Source organism: Mauremys reevesii, linkage group 6 (assembly GCF_016161935.1).
Source record: "Mauremys reevesii isolate NIE-2019 linkage group 6, ASM1616193v1, whole genome shotgun sequence".
Taxonomy (NCBI): Eukaryota; Metazoa; Chordata; order Testudines; family Geoemydidae; genus Mauremys; species Mauremys reevesii.
In genome coordinates this window covers 96380242-96400244 of record NC_052628.1, presented here as the reverse complement: position 1 = coordinate 96400244, position 20003 = coordinate 96380242, and the positions used below count along the sequence as shown (strand labels likewise).

Sequence of the window (20003 nt, the reverse complement as noted above, 5' to 3'; positions counted from 1 at the left end):
GGTGATAGGTAAGTGCTCAATATTACATTTTCCACCACAATTCTCTCTCCACTTTGTGCACAGGAAGCAGCAGCCAACTTCAGATGTTAATTTCCTTGTTTTTGTTGGCTGTGGCCACAACTTCATTATGTCGTCAATACAATATTTTAAAATACATTTTTTTAAAAAACAGGATCAGGTAGTTAACAAAAGTTTGTGCTTGTTTTGCTTTAAATCACATTATTGGCAGGAGTAACACTGTGTATATACACACCACTGTTTTTTTCCTAAGAACAGTTTACACAGACGTCTCAGTTTAGAGTTGGTGAGATACATAACTTGAGCTAGAACACAGTATCAAAAACACTTATGAATATTTTATTTTTGACATCTACAGTAGTAGTGGTGCAAGCTAAGTAGCTAGTTTTCCCAAAGAGACTATCTGGTTGTTTTAAATTTTAGCAAAATGGTAACAGCAATTCTTACCATATTTCACATTAAACTGCACAGTTTTGGCTTTATAATTAAGGATCACATCACAATTTTCTTAGTGGGGTGTTCATCTCACTGTATTGGCCAAATTCTAACCAACATATTTCTGTTCATAGATATATCAGATGCCCAAGACCGGAAGGAACCGCTATGATCCAATCTGACCTTCTGTATAACACAGGCCATAGAATTTCCACACACTAATTCCCAGAGCATATCATCTGGAAAAACATCCAATCTTGAGTTAAAAAATTGTCTGTGGTGGAGAATCCACCACAACCCTTGGTAAATTTCCAGCCTGAATTTGTCTAGCTTCAACTTCCAGCCACCAAATCATGTTATACCTTTGTCTGCTTAGAAGAGACCATTATTAGATATGTTTCCCATGTAGATATATACAGACTAATCAAGTCACCACTTAACTTTCTCTTTTTAAACTAACTAGATTGAACTCTGAGTCTACCACTATAAGGCATGTTTTGTAATCCTTTAATCATTCTTGTGGTTCTTTTCTGAACCTTCTCCAATTTGTGAGCATCCTTCTTCAATTGTGGGTACCAGAACCAGACACAGTATTTCAACAGAAGTGACACTTGTGCCAAATACAGAGATAAAATAGCCTCTTCACCGCTACTTGAAATTCACCTGTTTATGCATTCCCTTTTGACTACAGTGTCACATTGGGACGGCCTCAAATTTTTTTTTTTAAAAAGTCACTGCTTCCCAGGATAGAATCCCCTATTCTGTAGGTATGGCCTACATTCCTTGTTCTCAGATGTATACATTTACATTTAGCCCTATTAAAAAGTACATTATTTGCTTGCATCCTATGCACCAAGAGATTCAGCTTGCTCTGAATCAGTGACCTGTCTTCATTATTTACCACTCCCCCAATTTTTGTGTCATCTGCAAATTTTATCAGTGATGATTTTATATTTTCTTCCAGGACATTGATAAAAATGTTAACTAGCATAGGGCCAAGACCAATCTGTTAGGGACCCCGCTGGAAAAACACTCACTTGATGATGATTTCCCATTTACAATTACATTTTGACACCTGACAATTAGCCAGCTTTTAATCCATTTGATATGTGCCGTGTTAATTTTATATTGTTCTAGAGTTAGTAGAAGTCTAAATATATCAACATTATATGTAGTGAACCTTATATAATCAATATATAAATCAACATTATATGTAGTGAAGTCTAAATATATCATTATTACTGTTATCAACCAAACTTGTAATCTCTTTAAAAAAAGATATCAAATTAGTTTGATAAAATTTATTTTCTATAAACCTATGCTGATTTGCATTAATTACATTACCGTCCTTTAATTCTTTATTAAAATCAAGTTCCATATCAGCCGCTTCATTATCTTGCCCGGGATCAATGTCAGACTGACAGGTGTATATTACCTGGGTCAACCCATTTAGTCTTTTCTGCCTATCTCAGTTACCCTGGTGGCAGGTAGGGAAACTTCCTGCAATATCCTTGGGAGACCATATTTTATTATATGTATCATTGTGGGCCAGGGACCGTACGTACTTCACTAGGGGAGAAATACCACAGCTCCTCCAGGAAATGAAAACACAACAGGATGATTAAAACAAATCACTCAGATTATAACACTTCCAGAGAGGTACCAACTCCCAGGAAGTCTCACAAATTCTGGTTCAAACTGGATTCTCCAGAGATCAAACAGACAAAGAAATAACTTTTGGATAAAAAGACCAAGCTTAAACAGACTTGCAGCCTTCATTCAGGGTTCCTGAGCCAAAGGCTGATATGAACTTGTAACCACAGGGAAAACCCAGTTGTGGGGTTTAAAGGACTGGCACATACCAGAGGCCTGTGCTGGAGTTGGGGGTGACCACTGGTAAGTTTTGTAACCTGTGTGTAGGTTCTTTTATTGTTTTTATATGCTCTCTCTGTAATGCTTTTACCTTAAGAATAAATGTGCTTGCTTAGAAGAACCTGTGTCATCACCTGTAATTGCCAGCAATATGCTGGCTTAGCCCTCAGGGAGAAAGCTAAACACAAATGCTGGCCTTTTCGGCAGACTGGCTTGCTGGGGATATCACAGGGTTGATCAGGGAGCTGTGTAACCTTAAAAACCCCACCCAGAAGAGTGTAAGATGCAGGTCTCTGCCCAGAACTGGTGAGGGCTGGGAGCTGGAAACCTTTAAGTGGGTACCCTTCCAGGGGAAATACAGGTGCAGTTACTTTAAATCCGTAACAACCCTTTCAATTCCAACTGGCTAAAAGTACATTGGTCTGTTCAGCAGTTTCAGCATTCTAGCCTAGAGGTGGCTACAGCAATTCCTAGATATTTAGGCCCTAATCCTTCAAGGTGAGCTGCTTGGGTGGACTCTCACCCCACCTTTGGAGCCTTACCGAAGTCAATCCAGATGTTCACAAAGTTAAATACATACATCAGTATCTGCAGGATCAGCGCCTTAGTTTCTGCAGTCTGTCAGTAATATGTGTAGACTGTTTTAGGGGCCATTTAGATGAAAGGCAGTTTACAGATACAAGGTTATCATTTCATAGCCTGAAAAGCATGCGAAATCAAGCACTGTTGAGAGGGGAAAGGCAAAGATGTTTGTAAGGTGAATAAATTGTGCAGTTTGGTGCTAAATACCGTGAATAAAGCAGGGAAGAGGGGTATGCTTAAAAAGAAAAAAAAAAACTTACATTTTCTCCCTACTGCTGGTCCCATCAACTGATGGACTAAAGGGCTGAACACCCAAGTGCTATGTTCAGCATACACCATTACTGGGGATAGCACAGCTATCACAGAACCCTTGATGGAGCAGAGAGCTGTCCTTTCCAACACTGGTAAGGCTTATACCATAGAGTGCTTCTCACAAGTCACTGACCTGACCCTGTATAGGCTGCTTTCATGCGGGTACCAATGCAGCTTATGTATACTGCTGGGATATTTAGAATGGTTCCTTACTTCATGGGAAAGGCAGCCCAAAAGGTTTCTTTCTTCTAAAGGGCTTATTGATAATTAAGAGGCTTATTTTAAAATTATGCAGGTGCTGAATGCCTCTCTTACCTTACTGCATAAAGCCCAGAAGCTGATAAATAGCTCACACTTTAAAATAAATAAATAAAAACAAAACAAAAAAAACCCCACACATTTGCAGGTTATTTTAACAATTATTTTTTTCAGACCAGGAAAAAGGCATCCAAACCAAACACTTCCTTGGGGCAAAAATTAATTCTGGTTTGATATTTTAAATAAATAAACCCTGAAAAATAGTGATGGAGGCAGTTAATAGAAACACAGCATCTACAGATAAGGATTCAACATACCTACTGCAAGCATAGGCCAAAAAAAATATGCATGATATTTTTATTGCAATCCATCCACAATGATTTCCTAAACGCTGGGAGTGGAGCCTCACAAGGCATAGTTACATGCCGTTTAGGTTAAAATTTGCTTATTTAGCTGAAATTTTGCAATGATTAGTATAAAAAGAGTGGTCAACCTCTATACAGTCTGGCCATTTGGTTTTGCAATAAAGTGAGCAGAGAACTAAACAGGATGTGGCTGCAATGACAAAGATTTGCATTACGTGCAGCCTATGCTAAACACAAAGCCACACTCTTACACAGACACCCCTTTCTGACTGAAAAGATTGAGATCAAGAGTGACCCCTCCCAACCTGTCCTTCATACACCTGTGCTTCTGTGATAAGTGAACAGATTCCATCTTAGCCCCAAAAGCGGCGCTTATGAAATAGGGAAATTTCAAAAGGTAGTTTCCTGTACTATTTATATAAAAAGATAAATAGAGCAAAGGCAATATTATCTTTTGAAATAAAAAGGTCTTCGTGTACTTTAGCTTCATTGCACTGTTTACCTTCAAGTTCAGCTACGACAGGCAGCTATGTAGTAAAGTGAGCAAACCTTGCTGAAATTGCTTCCCCCCCTTTGCTCATAAGTACGTATTAATGAAACCTCCACAGCTGCATTCATTGCCTCTCAAGAGACAGAAAACCCAAGGTACAGCTGTGCTTGTTAATATTCGTATGCAAACATGTAGCGTCCAACTGGCTGTAATGCCTCACTTAAAAGCACCTCAGTACTCTTTGAAAGCTTGTAGCTCCAAAGGAAAGAGCGATACAGAACACTCTGTTGTCCTCTTAATGCAATTAGCAGATTAAAGCAGCATTTCACTTTCAATACTTCATTAAAATACTGATTGCATCCAGCATTAGCTGATTATATGACGTACACAGTGTTCCCCCTACAGTCCTCTCAGAGACAGTGGAAAATGACAAGGGTAAGCCAAGCAGTTTACAAGTGAGCATCTGGTATTGACTCTAGGAGCTGAACACAAAATTTGCAGTGTAATGTGCCCAAGGGGTGATGGAGAGGAGGAAGTGAAAGAGGAACTCATAAGACTTCTAGAAGCTAACTACCTTGATGCTATCGTGTTAAGTAATTTCTGTATACCATATCTGAACACCTCCACTCACCCCACCCCAAAAAATCCCTTACTCGCCTAGATTTGAATCCTTAACATGAAGTCATGAGAAACCTCCTCTCCATTCTGTTATCAACACAGATTTTTGTTTTATGTTTCTGTTCCATGGTTTCCTTCAAACCAGCCCAATATTTTTTTTTGCTATAATCCAATAAGAACAAAGCAGAAGAGTGGTAAGGTCCAGTAAATTGTGATATAAACACAAGTGATTATTTCAATTTTCTCGTCAGATTATTTTTTCACAGCGGACCAACAAACCCAATAATGCCTAGATTTACTAGAATTTTTTTTTATTCATTTCCCCGCGCAGCAGAAAGTAAGCTAATAACGTCCCATCGAGAGTGCTGTCAGGCTAAATCCCTCAACTACTGAAAGCACTGCCTGGATAAATCTCACTTCACTTTCCATTCTGCCAACCACTTAGGGCAGGGCCCAGGGGAACTCTTCAGTTTATCCCTCCTCACGCAATGTCACAAGCACAAGCCAGAGTGGCCCAATCAGTGCCAAGAAAAGAACAAACTAAAAAAGATTAATTCACAGATGTTCATGCATTTCACATACACTGTGCCCTATGGTCTGTTGCTAGGGCAACTGGAGACCACCAGTGTGCGCTTTATTGGCTTTATGAAGTGCGTCTCGGGGACTATAGTCCGAGAAATGCTGCATGATAATAGCGAGGCTTTTCAGAAGCCTTGTTTTGTGTTTATCTACATTTAACCCTCTGAGTATTATTAAGAACATCGCTATGCACATCCTATGCACACAAAAAAAAGAAAAGAAAAAAAAGGAGGAGAAAAAAATTGTCTCTGTTTTCAGCCTAGAAAGGCTCAAAAGCACTTCCTGAGCTTCAGTTTCAGAAAGGCCCATGTTAAAATTCTGACCTATGGGCTGCAAGTAAATGAACTCTTGTATTTATAGAGTGTGTAACACGATGGTGCCCCATCCATGACTGAAGCTTCATGGTCCTACTGCATTATAAATAAAATAAATAATAAAATCTATAGATTGACTCTGGATACCACACACTTCCTTGGCAATTTTAGATGGGGAAAAACACAAAACAAAAAAAACAGGTTTTCAACTCCATCACAAAAAAGCAGCACATACCTCAAAACTTTGTGGTCCTTGTAAAAGGAAAAAAAAAATCCTTTGTTCATGCAATGTTCAGTGTTACAGTGTCAGGGACTACAACATAATCTATAAATTCACAGAAATCCTAGAGTAATAAACCACCTACGATTCGGCTACTCCGCCTCGCCCATACCTTATTTTCAATCCTTGGCTTAATCTGAGTTTATTCGCCCTGAAGAGGCCTGCAATCTGATTTGGGGGGGGGGAGAAGGAAGAGAGAAATAGGGAGATGGTGTGTTGGGGGGGGCGGCGGGTTGGGGGTTAAAATCATAAATGTCACAACTCTTAGAGCAGCAGCACATATCAAGTGTTAATCCAAAAAAGAGAGGGGAAAAGAGAATACTGGCAGAATAGATCAATAGAAGAAATTGCTTACATTCAGATTCACAGAAGGAACACGCAGAGACAATCATTTCCTGGGAAAAGCTAAAGCCTAATGAGAATTTACTCTGTCTCTTTTATTCAGACAACCAACTCTTTTGTGGCAGGGACTTCCTGACTGACAGAAACCCAGGGCCCCTTAATAGGATTTCCATATTATTTCCAACACCTGCCTAGAAGTTATTTGTTTACATTGAAGGAGGCAAGATTCTCAAATCAGACATCTGCTTCTAGTTCAGGCATATCTTAGGAAGCCATCTAGAAAGCAGCTTTGTTGCCATGGTGACATTTTTATTTTCTTCCCTTAGTTGGCTGAAAAACATTAGCATTTCCAATTTTATTTTGTTCTTCAAAAGGCCAAATGTCACTCAAGAAAACACAGAACTTTTAAAATTGCTATATAAAATAAGTCACACAAAGTTTATTTATTTAATTATTTAGCTTAATTAGAACAGTATTGGGAAGAGAAGATGGGGACAGGTGGTATAACTTCCTTGGAAATTCCTCTCATTGGCTGGTGCTTACTGACGGGGATACTTATTCTGCCCCCCTTCTTTGCCCCTCCCATCACCCCCAAAAATTAACACTTTGTAATTCACAATGTACTTATGAATTCTCTATAATAGCTCACGAAAACACTTTGACTTTGGAAGACATTGGAAGAAATGGTCTAAGAAGCTGACAACAGAAGACAGGAGTGCTACCGGGAACATACTTCTGCTTCACTGTGGGAGACAATGCAGTAAGTGTAATTTAATACAAATATTAACCTGCTATTAGTGCTCAATGACTTATGGTCAGATGAAGTTAGGAAGTTTTGATTTTTTTTCTACCACTTGGCAGCTGAAGGTGATTTCTCTCCCCTTCCTTCTTTATTTTTTCCTTTTAAGAAGTGTTTAGAGTTTCTGATGGATCTATTATTTTGCATTAAAATAAAGGACATTTCAAAATAACTGAGATCCATGGAGTATTTTAAGAGAATTTAAAATTACACACTAACTGCTCAAGGTAGAAAAAAAAAAAGTCATGAAGATGAGAGAAACCTCTAAAACAGAAAGCAATCGACTCACTTCTGGATATTGCTTTGATAAAGTTTAATCAATACTACCTATTTTCCTCCTTCACTTAGACTAAAAGCTATTTGAACATGAAGAAAAAAGTATGCTGTTCATTCTGGTTTTGTTCACTATGAATAAATTGTGGCAAATCTTGAACAACAACATCTAAAACACTAATTGTGACTGTACATTTATATTTCAACTTCAAGGAATACAGTACAGAAAAACTCTTCTCCAAAATAGTGCATTATTGAAGATACTGTGTTCAAGAAGACCTCTTCAGCCACCTCAACACCTCTTCACTCCAGCAAACTTCTTTTTCTACTCTATCATGTGAAGTCATAATTTTATATTACTAATGTCACAGTCTTTTGCCACGGAAATAATTAGACATGACTGCTCAGGTTAGAAATTACAACCCACTTAAGTGTTTGCTTCCTGGGTGATATGAGCATCTGGAGAGAGAATATTTGAGTTACTCTAAATCACTGAGTGGCAAAATAAAGTTTGATAGTGATGAGCATTGTATGAGTTCACCCAATATATGCACTGTGGCATACTGCAGCCACCAGAAATTGTCACTGCAGGCAATTCTTCTGATAGAATATGATGGGGTAAAAGGGTGGTGTATAGTTTGTATACAGTGTAAGGAAAAGGAGTTCAATATACGATATACAGGAGACAAAATCATCAAAAATAGCCTGAGAAGCTAACTTTTTTGAAACTAGATTACATGCTGTTACTATTAATGCTCCACGCTGAACAAATATACTCCAATGGCTTCATTTAAAAAGTCAAGTGATATGACACCAAATGAAAGAAAAATGCAAAAGTGAGTTTTTAAAAAAAATCTGTAAGGGAGCTATTGACCTGGAGATAACATTTGCTGTTTTAAATAATTTGTTTAAAAATTACAAATGTAGTGACGTGTTACTAATCAAACAATGGAAGTTTTATTTGTTTTAAAAGAAATGCCAAAAATCAGCTATGTAAGATAGACCAAGAAAACAAACAGGGCCCTGCTAATTAATATTTGTTCTGCTTCAGCAGACAGTTACTGGACGAGACTGCAAAACACAAGCATGTCTCACCCAATCACTTCATTAATCCGTTCATGTTCACCACCTGAGGACCAGCTATGCCCCAAAGATATTTATTCATCTGTTCCACAAACAAACAATTACAACACATTTTCGAGAATTAGGGCACCTGTTACATTCTGCACTGTCTACATACCCAGAGGCAGATATCAATTAATACTGAACAAATTACTGTATCACAAGCCAACATAACAAAAAAGTTACTAATTACACTTTGATATGTCTACTCAAAAATATCAGTGTGCCTAGTGAAAATTCAACAAGTCCTTTGTGGAGCGAAGTGTAGCTCAAATATGCTCAACATAAAATGAGCATATCACTAATGTAAAAAACAAAACATATGCTGATCATTGCATTTTTTTTATAAAAATGCACGTTTTATGTACAACACAAAAAGAAACAGTGATAGGGAGAAAAGTGAAAAACACTTCTACATCAGCTCAAATGGTGATATTTTTAATTTAACCCACATCTGCAGTACTTTTCAAATGAGTGGAGTTCGTGTGATAAAAAGAAAATAAAATAAATTCTGTACTTGTTTTAGAGACATATTATGGGGTATCTTTAAAATTATTTATACTCAATAAATGCTTATATATAAAGTGGTAGATATGCTGGAGGGTAGAGACAGGATACAGAGGGACCTAGACAAATTGGAGGACTGGGCCAAAAGAAACCTGATGAGGTTCAACAATGACAAGTGCAGAGTCATGCACTTAGAACGGAAGAATCCCATGCACTGTTACAGACTAGGGACCGAGTGGCTAGGCAGCAGTTCTGCAGAAAAGGATCTAGGGGTTACAGTGGACGAGAAGCTGATATGAGTCGACCGTGTGCTTTGCCAAGAAGGCCAATGGCATTTTGGGCTGTATAAGTAGGGGGCACTGCCAGCAGATCGAGGGACGTGATCATTCCCCTCTATTCATCTGCAGTACTGTGTCTAGTTTTGGGCCCCACTCTACAAGAAAGAGTCCAGCAGAGGGCAACAAAAAATGATTAAGGGGCTGGAGTACATGATTTATGAGGGGAGGCTGAGGGAACTGGGATTATTTAGTCTCCAAAAGAGAAGAATGAGGGGGGATTTGATAGCTGCTTTCAACTACTTGAAAGGGGGTTCCAAAGAGGATGGATCTAGACTGTTCTCAGTGGTACCAGATGACAGAACAAGGAGTAACAGTCTCAAGTTGCAGTGGGGGAGGTTTAGGTTGGATATTAGGAAAAACTTTTTCACTCGGAGGGTGGTGAAGCACTGGAATGGGTTACCTAGGGAGGTGGTGGAATCTCCTTCCTTAGAGGTTTTTAAGGTCAGGCTTGACAAAGCCCTGGCTGGGATGATTTAGTTGGGGATTGGTCCTTCTTTGAGCAGGGGGTTGGACTAGATGACCTCCTGAGGTCCCTTCCAACCCTGATATTCTATGAACTCAGACTTTTATTCCAACAATATGATTGCAACTTTTAATGATTTATTATTATTGCTTATTTCTAATTGCAGTAGTGTCCACAAGCCACAGGCAGAATTGGGACCCCGCTGTACTAGACACTGTATAAATACAGACATGGGCTCTGTTCCAAAAAAACTTACAATCCAATTTGAAACAAGATGAAACGAGTGTAATAAGCAATAGGGAGTAGGAGGCTAATAGTAGCAGAACCACACAGTTACATAGTTTAGCTATATGCCCAAAATGATGGTTCAAAATGCTTTTATAAAAATGTACAAAGACAACGAATACCATCAGCTATCTCTGACTGTCCCACAACACAGCCGACCCACAGTTGGCCCATTTCTTGTAGGTGTCATAGCATAGAGAAAGCTACACAGGAGGGAGAGACCATTAAACTTACATCGCTTGCTCCCAGCCAGATGGTACTTTTCTCCCCACATACTTCCTCAGTTTCCTTACAGGATAATTTTGCTACAGGCAATTTTGTTAGGGAACAGAAGAGAACCTGCTACCTCTTGTTAGGGGAAATCTGGCTGGATTGTGGGGGGACATTAGGAGAAGAGCCAGGTATCCTATTTGAACAATTTCTATAGGCATGGAAAAATCCTGGAACAATTTGCCATCAAGTTTTTCCATTGCAAAGTGCTTAGGAATAGCTTTTAAAAATAACCCCCATTGAGTTTTAATACTTGCGAGAAGGAGTCAGAGAATATTTTGTAAAAGGTAAATTTAAATTTAAAAAGGTCTATGCTCTATCACAGTCCTTGAGACATCAGCACTTCTAGACATGCCCCTGTGATTCACCTCTCCCTTTTGTTTATCCTGCTGTCTTTGTATCTGTACACAGAGTTCTCATGACCCATTTTACTGAGTACTGAGTTTTTCTATACTTTAACTTTGTAAAGGATTCTGAAGACTAAATCCAACAAAAAAAATCAGAACGCTCCAAAAGCTTTCTTCCTCCCTGGACCCTATTGTGCTGATGCTGGACAATCTGATGGTTTTCTAGAAGGTTCCTAATTAGTTTCAATAGTCATCTGCTTACCCCAGAGATGAGTCTGGAAGGATCCAAGTCTGGTTTGGTTTATCAGGCAGAAAATGTTCCATTTAGAAGGGTGATATAAACTGCAATATGATTGTGCCTTTCTTGTTTGCACCACTGCCTCAAGAACTGGCTTTTGATGTCCGCCTGCCTTACTTCACAGTTCCAACCATTGATTTTGGCTTTAATGTTCAGCAAGGACGTGAATGAGGTTTTTTTTAAAACCACATTCCCCGAAGAGTCTATAAAATCTTGTGTGTAAGAAGTATTACCTATCCCTTCTCTTCCCCTCTCATGACCCACACCCTCCTTCTTACCTGTAGGGAGTAATTTCATACAGTGGATCCCTCTGTATGGATTCAAATTTAAATTCTCCAGTGTTAGTGAAATCAACTGTTACCTTCGTCCCCAGTCAGAATTAAATGTATGGTAAAGGCCAGTGTAATTATGGAAGGCAAGTTCAATGAAGACAACCGGCTGACAGGTCAAGAGCCCTGGAATCAGTGGCAACAGAATTTTTTTTTTTTTTTTTTTAATACAAAGGGGGGGAGAGAGACGCATACGACTGAATTCCTTTCTTCCTTTTTTATACCAATAGGTAAAAGTACCCTAATTACCTGAATCTTACAGTAAAGCATAAATTTATATTTTATGAGCTATTCTAAGATCTGCCCTGCTTAATAATCTATATCGTCAAGAAAACACTTTAAAGTTTCTCTCACAATTAAACCCAGCCACACAACCTTGTATAAATCAAAATTTTGCTACCATATCAAAACGTTACACTGGGGCTGTATAATGTTGCCCATATCCTCATTACATGCTACACTAATTACTACCAGCAGATTCAGGATTTTCTGCACATTAGAGGCTTTTAGAGGAGCTATAAAAAATTTCAGGCACCATTAATTTAAATTTGTATTGAAATTTCCTTTTGACAGATGGCCAAAAATTACTTATTATTTAGAGTACCAGAGCTGCCTGTTTGCACATTAGAAGAGGAAAGGGAAAAATTAAAAGCAAGAAGGAAATTTATGTCACGTTCATTACCTGTTAAATGTTAAGGAGCATTATCCTGCATGAATAAATTATTTCATACAAGCACACAGTCTCCAGCTGCTGGCAACTGGCACGTTCTGGCTGATAAAAACCATCTCAAGTCACACAGCAGACAATCATAAAAGCCTCTCTTAACCAGGAGCCACTTAAGGGAGGACAGATCAATAGAACAAGCGACTAACTGCTACTCTGGGCATCACTGAAAACATTTAAGGAAATTAGCAAACTATTTCACCTTGCAAAGCTGGCAGCAAGCCCTAAAAGCTGACACAGTCCAACTCATAATTTGAACACTATACAAGACAAACATCTATTTATAGCTATCATTCCATAATAAATCAGTACAAAATAGTCACACCTTTCTCTCAGTCTCTCTAGCCGTATGTATGATCATTCATTGAATCACTCCACATAATTGCAAAACAATTTACCTTTCCAGCATGAATACAAAATATAGTGTATAGCCCCCACCTCTTTTTTTTTTTGGATGGATGAGGAGGGAGAATAGGGAAGCAAGATTTATTCTGTACTATTAGCACTATACTATTTTAATATAGTGATTAGTGTATTATATGTTAATAGAACTCCATTCAGTTTTGTGTATGTATGTGTATTTTGCAAATGTGCATACGTAACTCATGAGAAAACAGTGAAGTTTCATTGTGGCTTCAGATTAATTAGACGATACAGATAGAGGAAAATACCTGGATAATTTTAGTCTAATGTGTACAGATTTACATATACATACATATATATATACACATACACATACATATATATATACACACACATACACACACACACACATATATATTTATTTTAATCAGAGTTTTAAAAAAAAAGTCACTGAACTATTTGTCCAGAGTGAGTAGGAGATGCAGTGTCATTAACTCCTGTACCACCTAAGCTTTTGTTTAATAACAAAACTTCTGCTTCTAACCCTTGTGGAAGAGAACTTAAATAGACAGAAAAACTAATGCAGTGTTGTCTTTGCAAGTCTGCAGACAGACAGCTGCAGCGCCTCTGCTGCTCACAGTGAAAACCGACAGTTCATGGCTGATATTCAGACACCCTTGTGGCCAACAATAAAACTGACAATCCGCCAAGTCACAGCACAATGAAATTGATCTAAGTTGTCAGTGGCAGTTAAGGCAGGCTGGGGAAAGAGTAGAGTAGAAGACACACCCGACCTGCAGCAACAAAGACCAAAGAAACACCCCCTTTCATCATTGCATCCAAGGGACTTGGAGGTGAGCAGGGGGAACCGAGAGTAGCCAGGGAAGAGCTTGGGGAGGAAGGATTAAAATTTAATCAGACACCTACTAGCCAGAAGATAATATGACAGACAAAACTCCAGAGCAGAGAACTCAGGTAAGAATCCTGACACCTTACCCTTCCCCAGAAGCTTTTTGTCAAGTGGAATAAAGGGTGATGACAGTGAGTTATCAGCTGTGTCATCCCCCTGGACAATGTGATTGACCTTACAACCAATATTTTGTAACTACCTGGGCAGTAAATTTGGTCATCTGGCTATTAGGCTTGGCAATATTACCACACACCTATGTCAGATTTATTCAATTAATATTTTTCTGCTATTTGACCAGCCCTAGTAGTAAATTACATTTTTAAATAAAAATTAGAAAGTTGACTGAAAATTTGTTATAACTGTTAAATGTACACAAACGTTTTATTCCTTTGGGAGCCATGGCCAGAAATACATTCCCCCACCCCCATTTCATACTTGATAGTGCCTGTTTAGGCTTATTCTTATGCCTACTAGAAGACAGGTACATTTTTTAAAACCTGGATTTGGAAATTCAGGAAATTCACACACACAATTTGATTGTACTCCAGGTATGGATGAGCATCCTGGTATATGTGCTTATACAAACAAAAAATAGACTAATACATTCATAACTATGCAAGTCACTCTGTACGTGTCATGTGTCCCTTTGTAAATATTGGAATTTATATGGCCATGCAAACACTCATGCTATCTACCTATAGAGATTAATTCAGGGTCAGGAAATTATTTAGGGGATGTGGAGAAAAGGGGAGGAATGTGAGGGGATTAATGTGATGGTCATCTTTTATGGGCTTGAAAAAAATAAGTTGCCTATACCACTTCAGATAAGGCTAAAGAATAAGCCATTTTTAACAGGGATAACCCGAGTGGTTAAGAGGTAAAGAAAATTTTATTTCCACAGCTTGTACAGTTTATTTTTCTTTCCACATTTGCAGACAAGTTTATATTTTTAATATATTCAGAGTATAGGTCTGCAGTCTCCAAATAGTTAATACCACCCGCTAACCCATTTCCCCTCCACCCCCTTTGCTCTCAAGTGGGACATAAGAACTGCTCTGCTCTTCCAAATGTAGGAACAGGACGCAATTCTGAAGACTCAGCCAATGAGAAAAGATGGGATAATTAAACTCATTGGCGAATAAATCATCCTGCAATCCTAGACGTGTATATTATTAGACACTTTCTTAATGAAATACTGTAGATGCTTTCTTAATGAAATACTGTATCTACGTGAGATTCTGCTCATCAGTACAAACATCATAATCCAGTTTCAATTCATGACATTTTGTACATTTCTAGTTCAAACTGCAATAAAATGTACCACACAGTTTTAAAGTTGCTCCTTCCACCTATGAAAGAGTCCTACCTTTATGGAGTCTCTGTCTGCATACAGAACAGCAGCAACACAAGCAGGAAGAGGAGGCGGTGGCAGGGGGAAAATACAAAGAGAAAAGTACTAGTTAGTTTACATAAAATTACACATTTATCATACTTGGAAGAAAAAAATCATGATGTCTTAAATAATAAATTGCACAGATGTTAACTTCTCTGTACAGTTAATTATTAATATTGTACAACCAGATTTATAAACCCTGATTTCCACCATTTGAACACATTTTCTTATTGTCTACAATTAGGTAATAAATACTGGAGCAATTATATGGGAGTTCTTGTGAAAACTGTTTTCTTAGAGAAGAGACAAGCAAAAAACACCGACAAGCTAAGCCTTGTGCTCATCTAGCAGCTCCTACCTCTTTGATGATCATTTTCATGATGCTTCTTTTCATCTTTAATTGGTAGGTGGGACTGTCCGCCCAGCGCGCTGGATAGGGCTAGGAGGCCAGCACTGCTGCCAATTGGTGGGATGGCTGGAGGCTGCAAGCCTGAAGGGTGCGGAGTGAGAGGCACTGGGAGACCATGTCCATGTGATAAATGCTGGGCCTGGAGTTGTTGCTGCTGTGAGAAATTAAACACAGATATTGAACTTGTTCTGAGAAAGTGGGTTTAAACTATTGATACGTATAGATATATGTCGATAAACACACACATTGTGTGTTTTCAAAGCTGACTACATATTTGGGCACAATACTGACTTTAAATCTCATTTATATTGGGAGGTTGAATTAACCAAGGAAAAAAAATATTGAGAATCAAGTAAACAGATTTGCCAGTTCTAGTTAAACTCGATTTCCTCTGACAGAAGTCATGGATTTTCTTCTTACAGAAAGAGACACACCACGTACATGTCTAATCAAAACATATGTGAATAACTATACAAGCAGTTATAGCAGGGGGAAAAAGCTGAAAATTGAGAAAATTAGTGTTAAACAGTTCTCCCAGCGCTACTACACAGCATGCAGTGAGAGTTAATTTGAAAGAGAAAACCTGAATTAACAATCCAGAAAAGGAAACTGGTTGCAGCCACCGTTTTAAGCCCTTTAAGTGTCCTCAGCGGTACTTCAGCAAATTACTAAAGAAAATCTAATGTAGCAAGGCTTAGGTCCTCCTGTAGGCTTGCTCAATAATGCTGAAATAATTGGGCACTCTGTGCACGTTTAGTGATGCTCGAATGAAAAGCTAGAGGCCTGCCCTTGTACTCTTCTCTAGCTGCTGACTCTGTGTTGTGACAGGTTTATTTGAGTGGGACTGTGATGCATGCACCAGTAACTGCGCTGACAAGAGTTTAAAGTCATTTTTACCAGTACACTGGCAACACAGAGAAAACCCTTGAGAGGTTAGAATTGGAGTGCTTGACCTCAGCCAAGGCTGCATCAAGCTCTGTGCTTTACTAACCATTGTGGGGTAGATGGTTTGTTGTAGCTATGGAATGGGAAGAAAAAGAGGGGGGGGGGCATGTTACGTTAACTATATCCCATCAGGGATCTGCTCAGCTCAAGACTTACCCAATAATAGTCAGTCAACCAAATTTTTGTTCATACAGTTACTAGATTAGCTTTAAAATTTGCTTTTACTTTTACAGTTGCCACTTCTCACGACTAACTAATGGTAAATCAAATCAAATTCCTTATTGTGAGATATCTGGTCCTGCTTTTTTTTTTTTTAAATCTTTGATTTAATAGAAAATTTACCCCCAACCCACCACTCTGTCTTCTGATTTTAATGGATCAAGGTGCTTACGGACTGTCCATTAGTTCTCCCTCCCTCCCTGGCTTTAAACCTGAATCAAGAATGAGTTTGGTTTAAAACAGTATAACCAATATAAAAAATGATGAATAGTTTGTCTGAGACATTACTGGTAGGTGTTTGCATTTTCTAAAGATGCTACTTTTAAAAACACAGACACCTTTCATAGTTTTTGAAATGTAACATTGGTTTTACAATCAAAATGGGTAGAGCCAATCCTACCCTACCCAACCTTTATCAATAAAACAAAAGAAGCAGAATTCTCCTGGGAAGAGGGAAGGAGTAGCCAGCCCTAAACCTGCTCATCAGCCAATATCATTCTAGTAAGGTTCCACTCCTTGTGAAAAGTATCAAATGTGTGTGTTTAATGCTCTTCTGGAACGATGCTTTATTGCTCAGAATTTAAAATGACAACGATGCATTGTTTAGCTGCAGGGGTTGAATGTCGCTGCTTTGTAGCTAGTCAGCAAGATGGTATTATTTATTTAGGAGAACGACGCAGTACTCCAGCATCGAAGTATTTTTTTTTTTTTTTTAAATAAAAGAGCGTCGGGAAGAAAGCCGCAAAACTGAGAACTGCGCATAAACTGATGCGGCGCTGTCTGCCTGGGTCTGCAGAGAGCCTCAAATGATAATTCAGAGGAGTCAGAAACCTCTGTCCTCAATGGGGTGTTAACACGGACAGAAAATGTCAACATTAACTATTTCCTAGAGGATCAAATTACACAAGAAAAAAGGACACTCATGAAGTACAGTACTGCAAAAATCTACAATGTATTGTGTGTCTGGTGGCTGTACCTTGATTTGTAGACAGCTTGGGGACTATCATTCTCCCCCCCACACACACACCCCAATTCCATCCATTTTTCCACTGACATTTCTAAAGTGAGCATCTGCTTTCATCAGTATTATAGTGGTACCATGCTCTGTATCACTGATGCAGCAAACAGCATTAGCATTTTCTATAAATAAATTAGATGTTATAAGCAATATGCATAATGACACCTCTGGTAGAAGTTGTCTACATGTTTCCTTTACAAAGGCTCATCCTCAGTGGCTTCTAACTTTCTCAAAGCTGTACCTTCTCAGATGAAATTTGGCTCACTTGCTCTTGGTCAAGAAGTGATTTGTTTTCTCTGCCAGTTTAATTAAAAACAGTTGATCTGTTTTCAAGCATGAAAGGAGCGGGAGGACAAAATGGCAGCTTTTCTGCTGGGGGAAAAAAAATAACCTATTTGCAATCTTTCTTTGAACAGCTCATGTACCTCAGCAGAAGGGGCTAGAAACCTGAAATTCGCCAGGGTCATAGCCCCTTAGTCCCAAAGGTGCCTTGACTGGCCAAGGGGAAGTTAGATTTGATTTGGCCAAGTTGCAATGGTTTAAAAAAGAGAACAGCCTGAGGACATACACTGGATTGTATTAAATGATTAAAACTATAGAACTCCCATGGATACTGAATATGTGTCCTTTATAAACTGAGTGGAAATTTCCATGGAATAATGTCTCAGGATCCCACTGGATGTGCACATCTGCTTATATTGCAGTGGAGCTGCAGGTTTAAGAGGTTATGATTTGTCCTCATGCGCACAGAAGGAGGAAGGGCTCTGAGTACTGGGAACTAAAGGCGGCAGGGGTCCTGAAGAAAAAGTAGTATGATCATAAAATTAAAGGCTGTTTGGTAAAGTATATGCACAAGGGGTAAGTGTTAGAAGTTTCCTGTGTATCTTTAATTGCCATTTTGTGATCTTTGGAATGTATAACTATACTCAGACAATAATACACATACTGGCACCAATTCTCCACTGTGTCCAACTGGGCTCACTGGTCTCAAGCCTCTTGACCCCAGTGGAAGCTAGAGCAGCATAGGGCCTACTCTAGCCTCAATCCCTGGTGCAAGCACTAAGTCAGCAGGGGATCAGATGTAATGGATGCCCTTCCCACCCAGCGCTCACCCTGGGGTGGGGTTGGGTTGGGCAGGGCAGCTGGCATAGGGCTGTTGGACATTCTTCTATGCAGAGAGAATTCTCCAGGAGAAAGCTCCATCAGGTTTAAATTTACTTTGTCACACAACTGAACACAGAAGATCAGAAAATCTGGCTCCGTGCTAACAGTTTTGTGAAGTTGGAATTTGTCTTAACTGAAAACCACTAACTCTGAAATCGTGATTCATCTATGTTCCAAAATTGTAAGGCTCTCTCCCCTTCCTGTGAGAGAACTGTACACCACATGCAACCCAACATTAAATAGCATACTCTTCATCTGAAGTAAAATTTAAAATGACAGGACGTTAATGAGGAACAACTTAACGGAAAGAGCTAGCTGTGTACATGCCTAAACTGAATACCCAGGTGATTTTATTGTTGTAATTATTTTGCTCCCTTTACCCCCTTCCTTTTTATTTGTGACCCCCTAATTATATAACTTCGAAACACTCGCACATGTGGTTTGCTTTACACACACCCAGTCCTGTGGACTCCAATGGGATTATCCATATACATAAAGTTAAGCATGTGCTTAAGTGTCTGCAGGATTAGGGTATAAGAGTGTAAACTTTAAGGCAGGACATGTGTCTTTCTATTTGTACTGTAAACTGCTCAGAATAATTTTGGGTGCTTAATCATAACAATTAACTCGACTGAAGCAGCTTTTTTTTAATCTAAAACTGGCTGGGAAGTACAGTATAGAATACTGCTGCATGTATTTGTTATTTCATCAAGTGCTGTTCAAGACAGAACATTACAAAGGTGGAGAGGAATCAAGTAAGTGAGAGGTAACCCAAAAATGCAAATAATATTTTTAAAAATACATTAAGCAAAATGCTTGTTGAAACAATCTAGGTATTTGAAACGGAGATCAAACGTTTGAAAACACATATCAAATAAAAGATAAAATACTGATTAATAACAAACAGATGTTAAGAGATTCTCTCTAAGATTTTTCTTAGAGATACTCTACAGTGACATCCTTGTTTACAATTGTGAAACTACTCTTGTCTCTTCTAAATGGATAGTTTAAAGTTTACAAAAAGTTTCTCTATCTGGAGACTGAATATCACTGATTTCTACCAAGGAGATTCTAAATATTGATGCTAAGCTTAACTCCCTTCCCCCATAATCTTAAAAAAAAAAATCAAGTTTATAGTAAAATGCAATAATAAACCCACTAACAAATTAGCTTCTAATGTTCTCTTGTTATAGTCAGCACAATCAAAGCCTATTTTCCTGGAAAGGATTCAAGTTTCTACTGGAAACTTTCCAAGCAGCTCTGTGTCAGAGTAATCTACCGCTTTTCCCTTTATAGACCCTGAAAACTCACTGCTATTATCCAAACAACCCAAACATCCTCCTCTAACCCGGAGACATTTTT

At 38.6% G+C, this 20003-nt stretch overlaps 1 protein-coding gene across 7 annotated transcripts in view; it reads right to left on the bottom strand.

Annotated features, from left to right (window-relative positions):
* TLE4 (TLE family member 4, transcriptional corepressor) overlaps nt 1-20003 on the bottom strand; it is a 115431-nt gene that overhangs the window by 37353 nt on the left and 58075 nt on the right. For 5 of the 7 annotated variants that reach the window (XM_039544235.1, XM_039544237.1, XM_039544241.1 and 2 more), the window contains 2 exons: nt 15245-15449; nt 14860-14876 (listed from right to left, as the gene is read on the bottom strand). In XM_039544235.1, coding sequence (XP_039400169.1) covers nt 14860-14876; nt 15245-15449 — 222 coding nt within the window. The remainder of the gene's footprint in view (nt 1-14859; nt 14877-15244; nt 15450-20003) is intronic. The other 2 variants (XM_039544236.1, XM_039544240.1) reach the window with 1 other exon arrangement.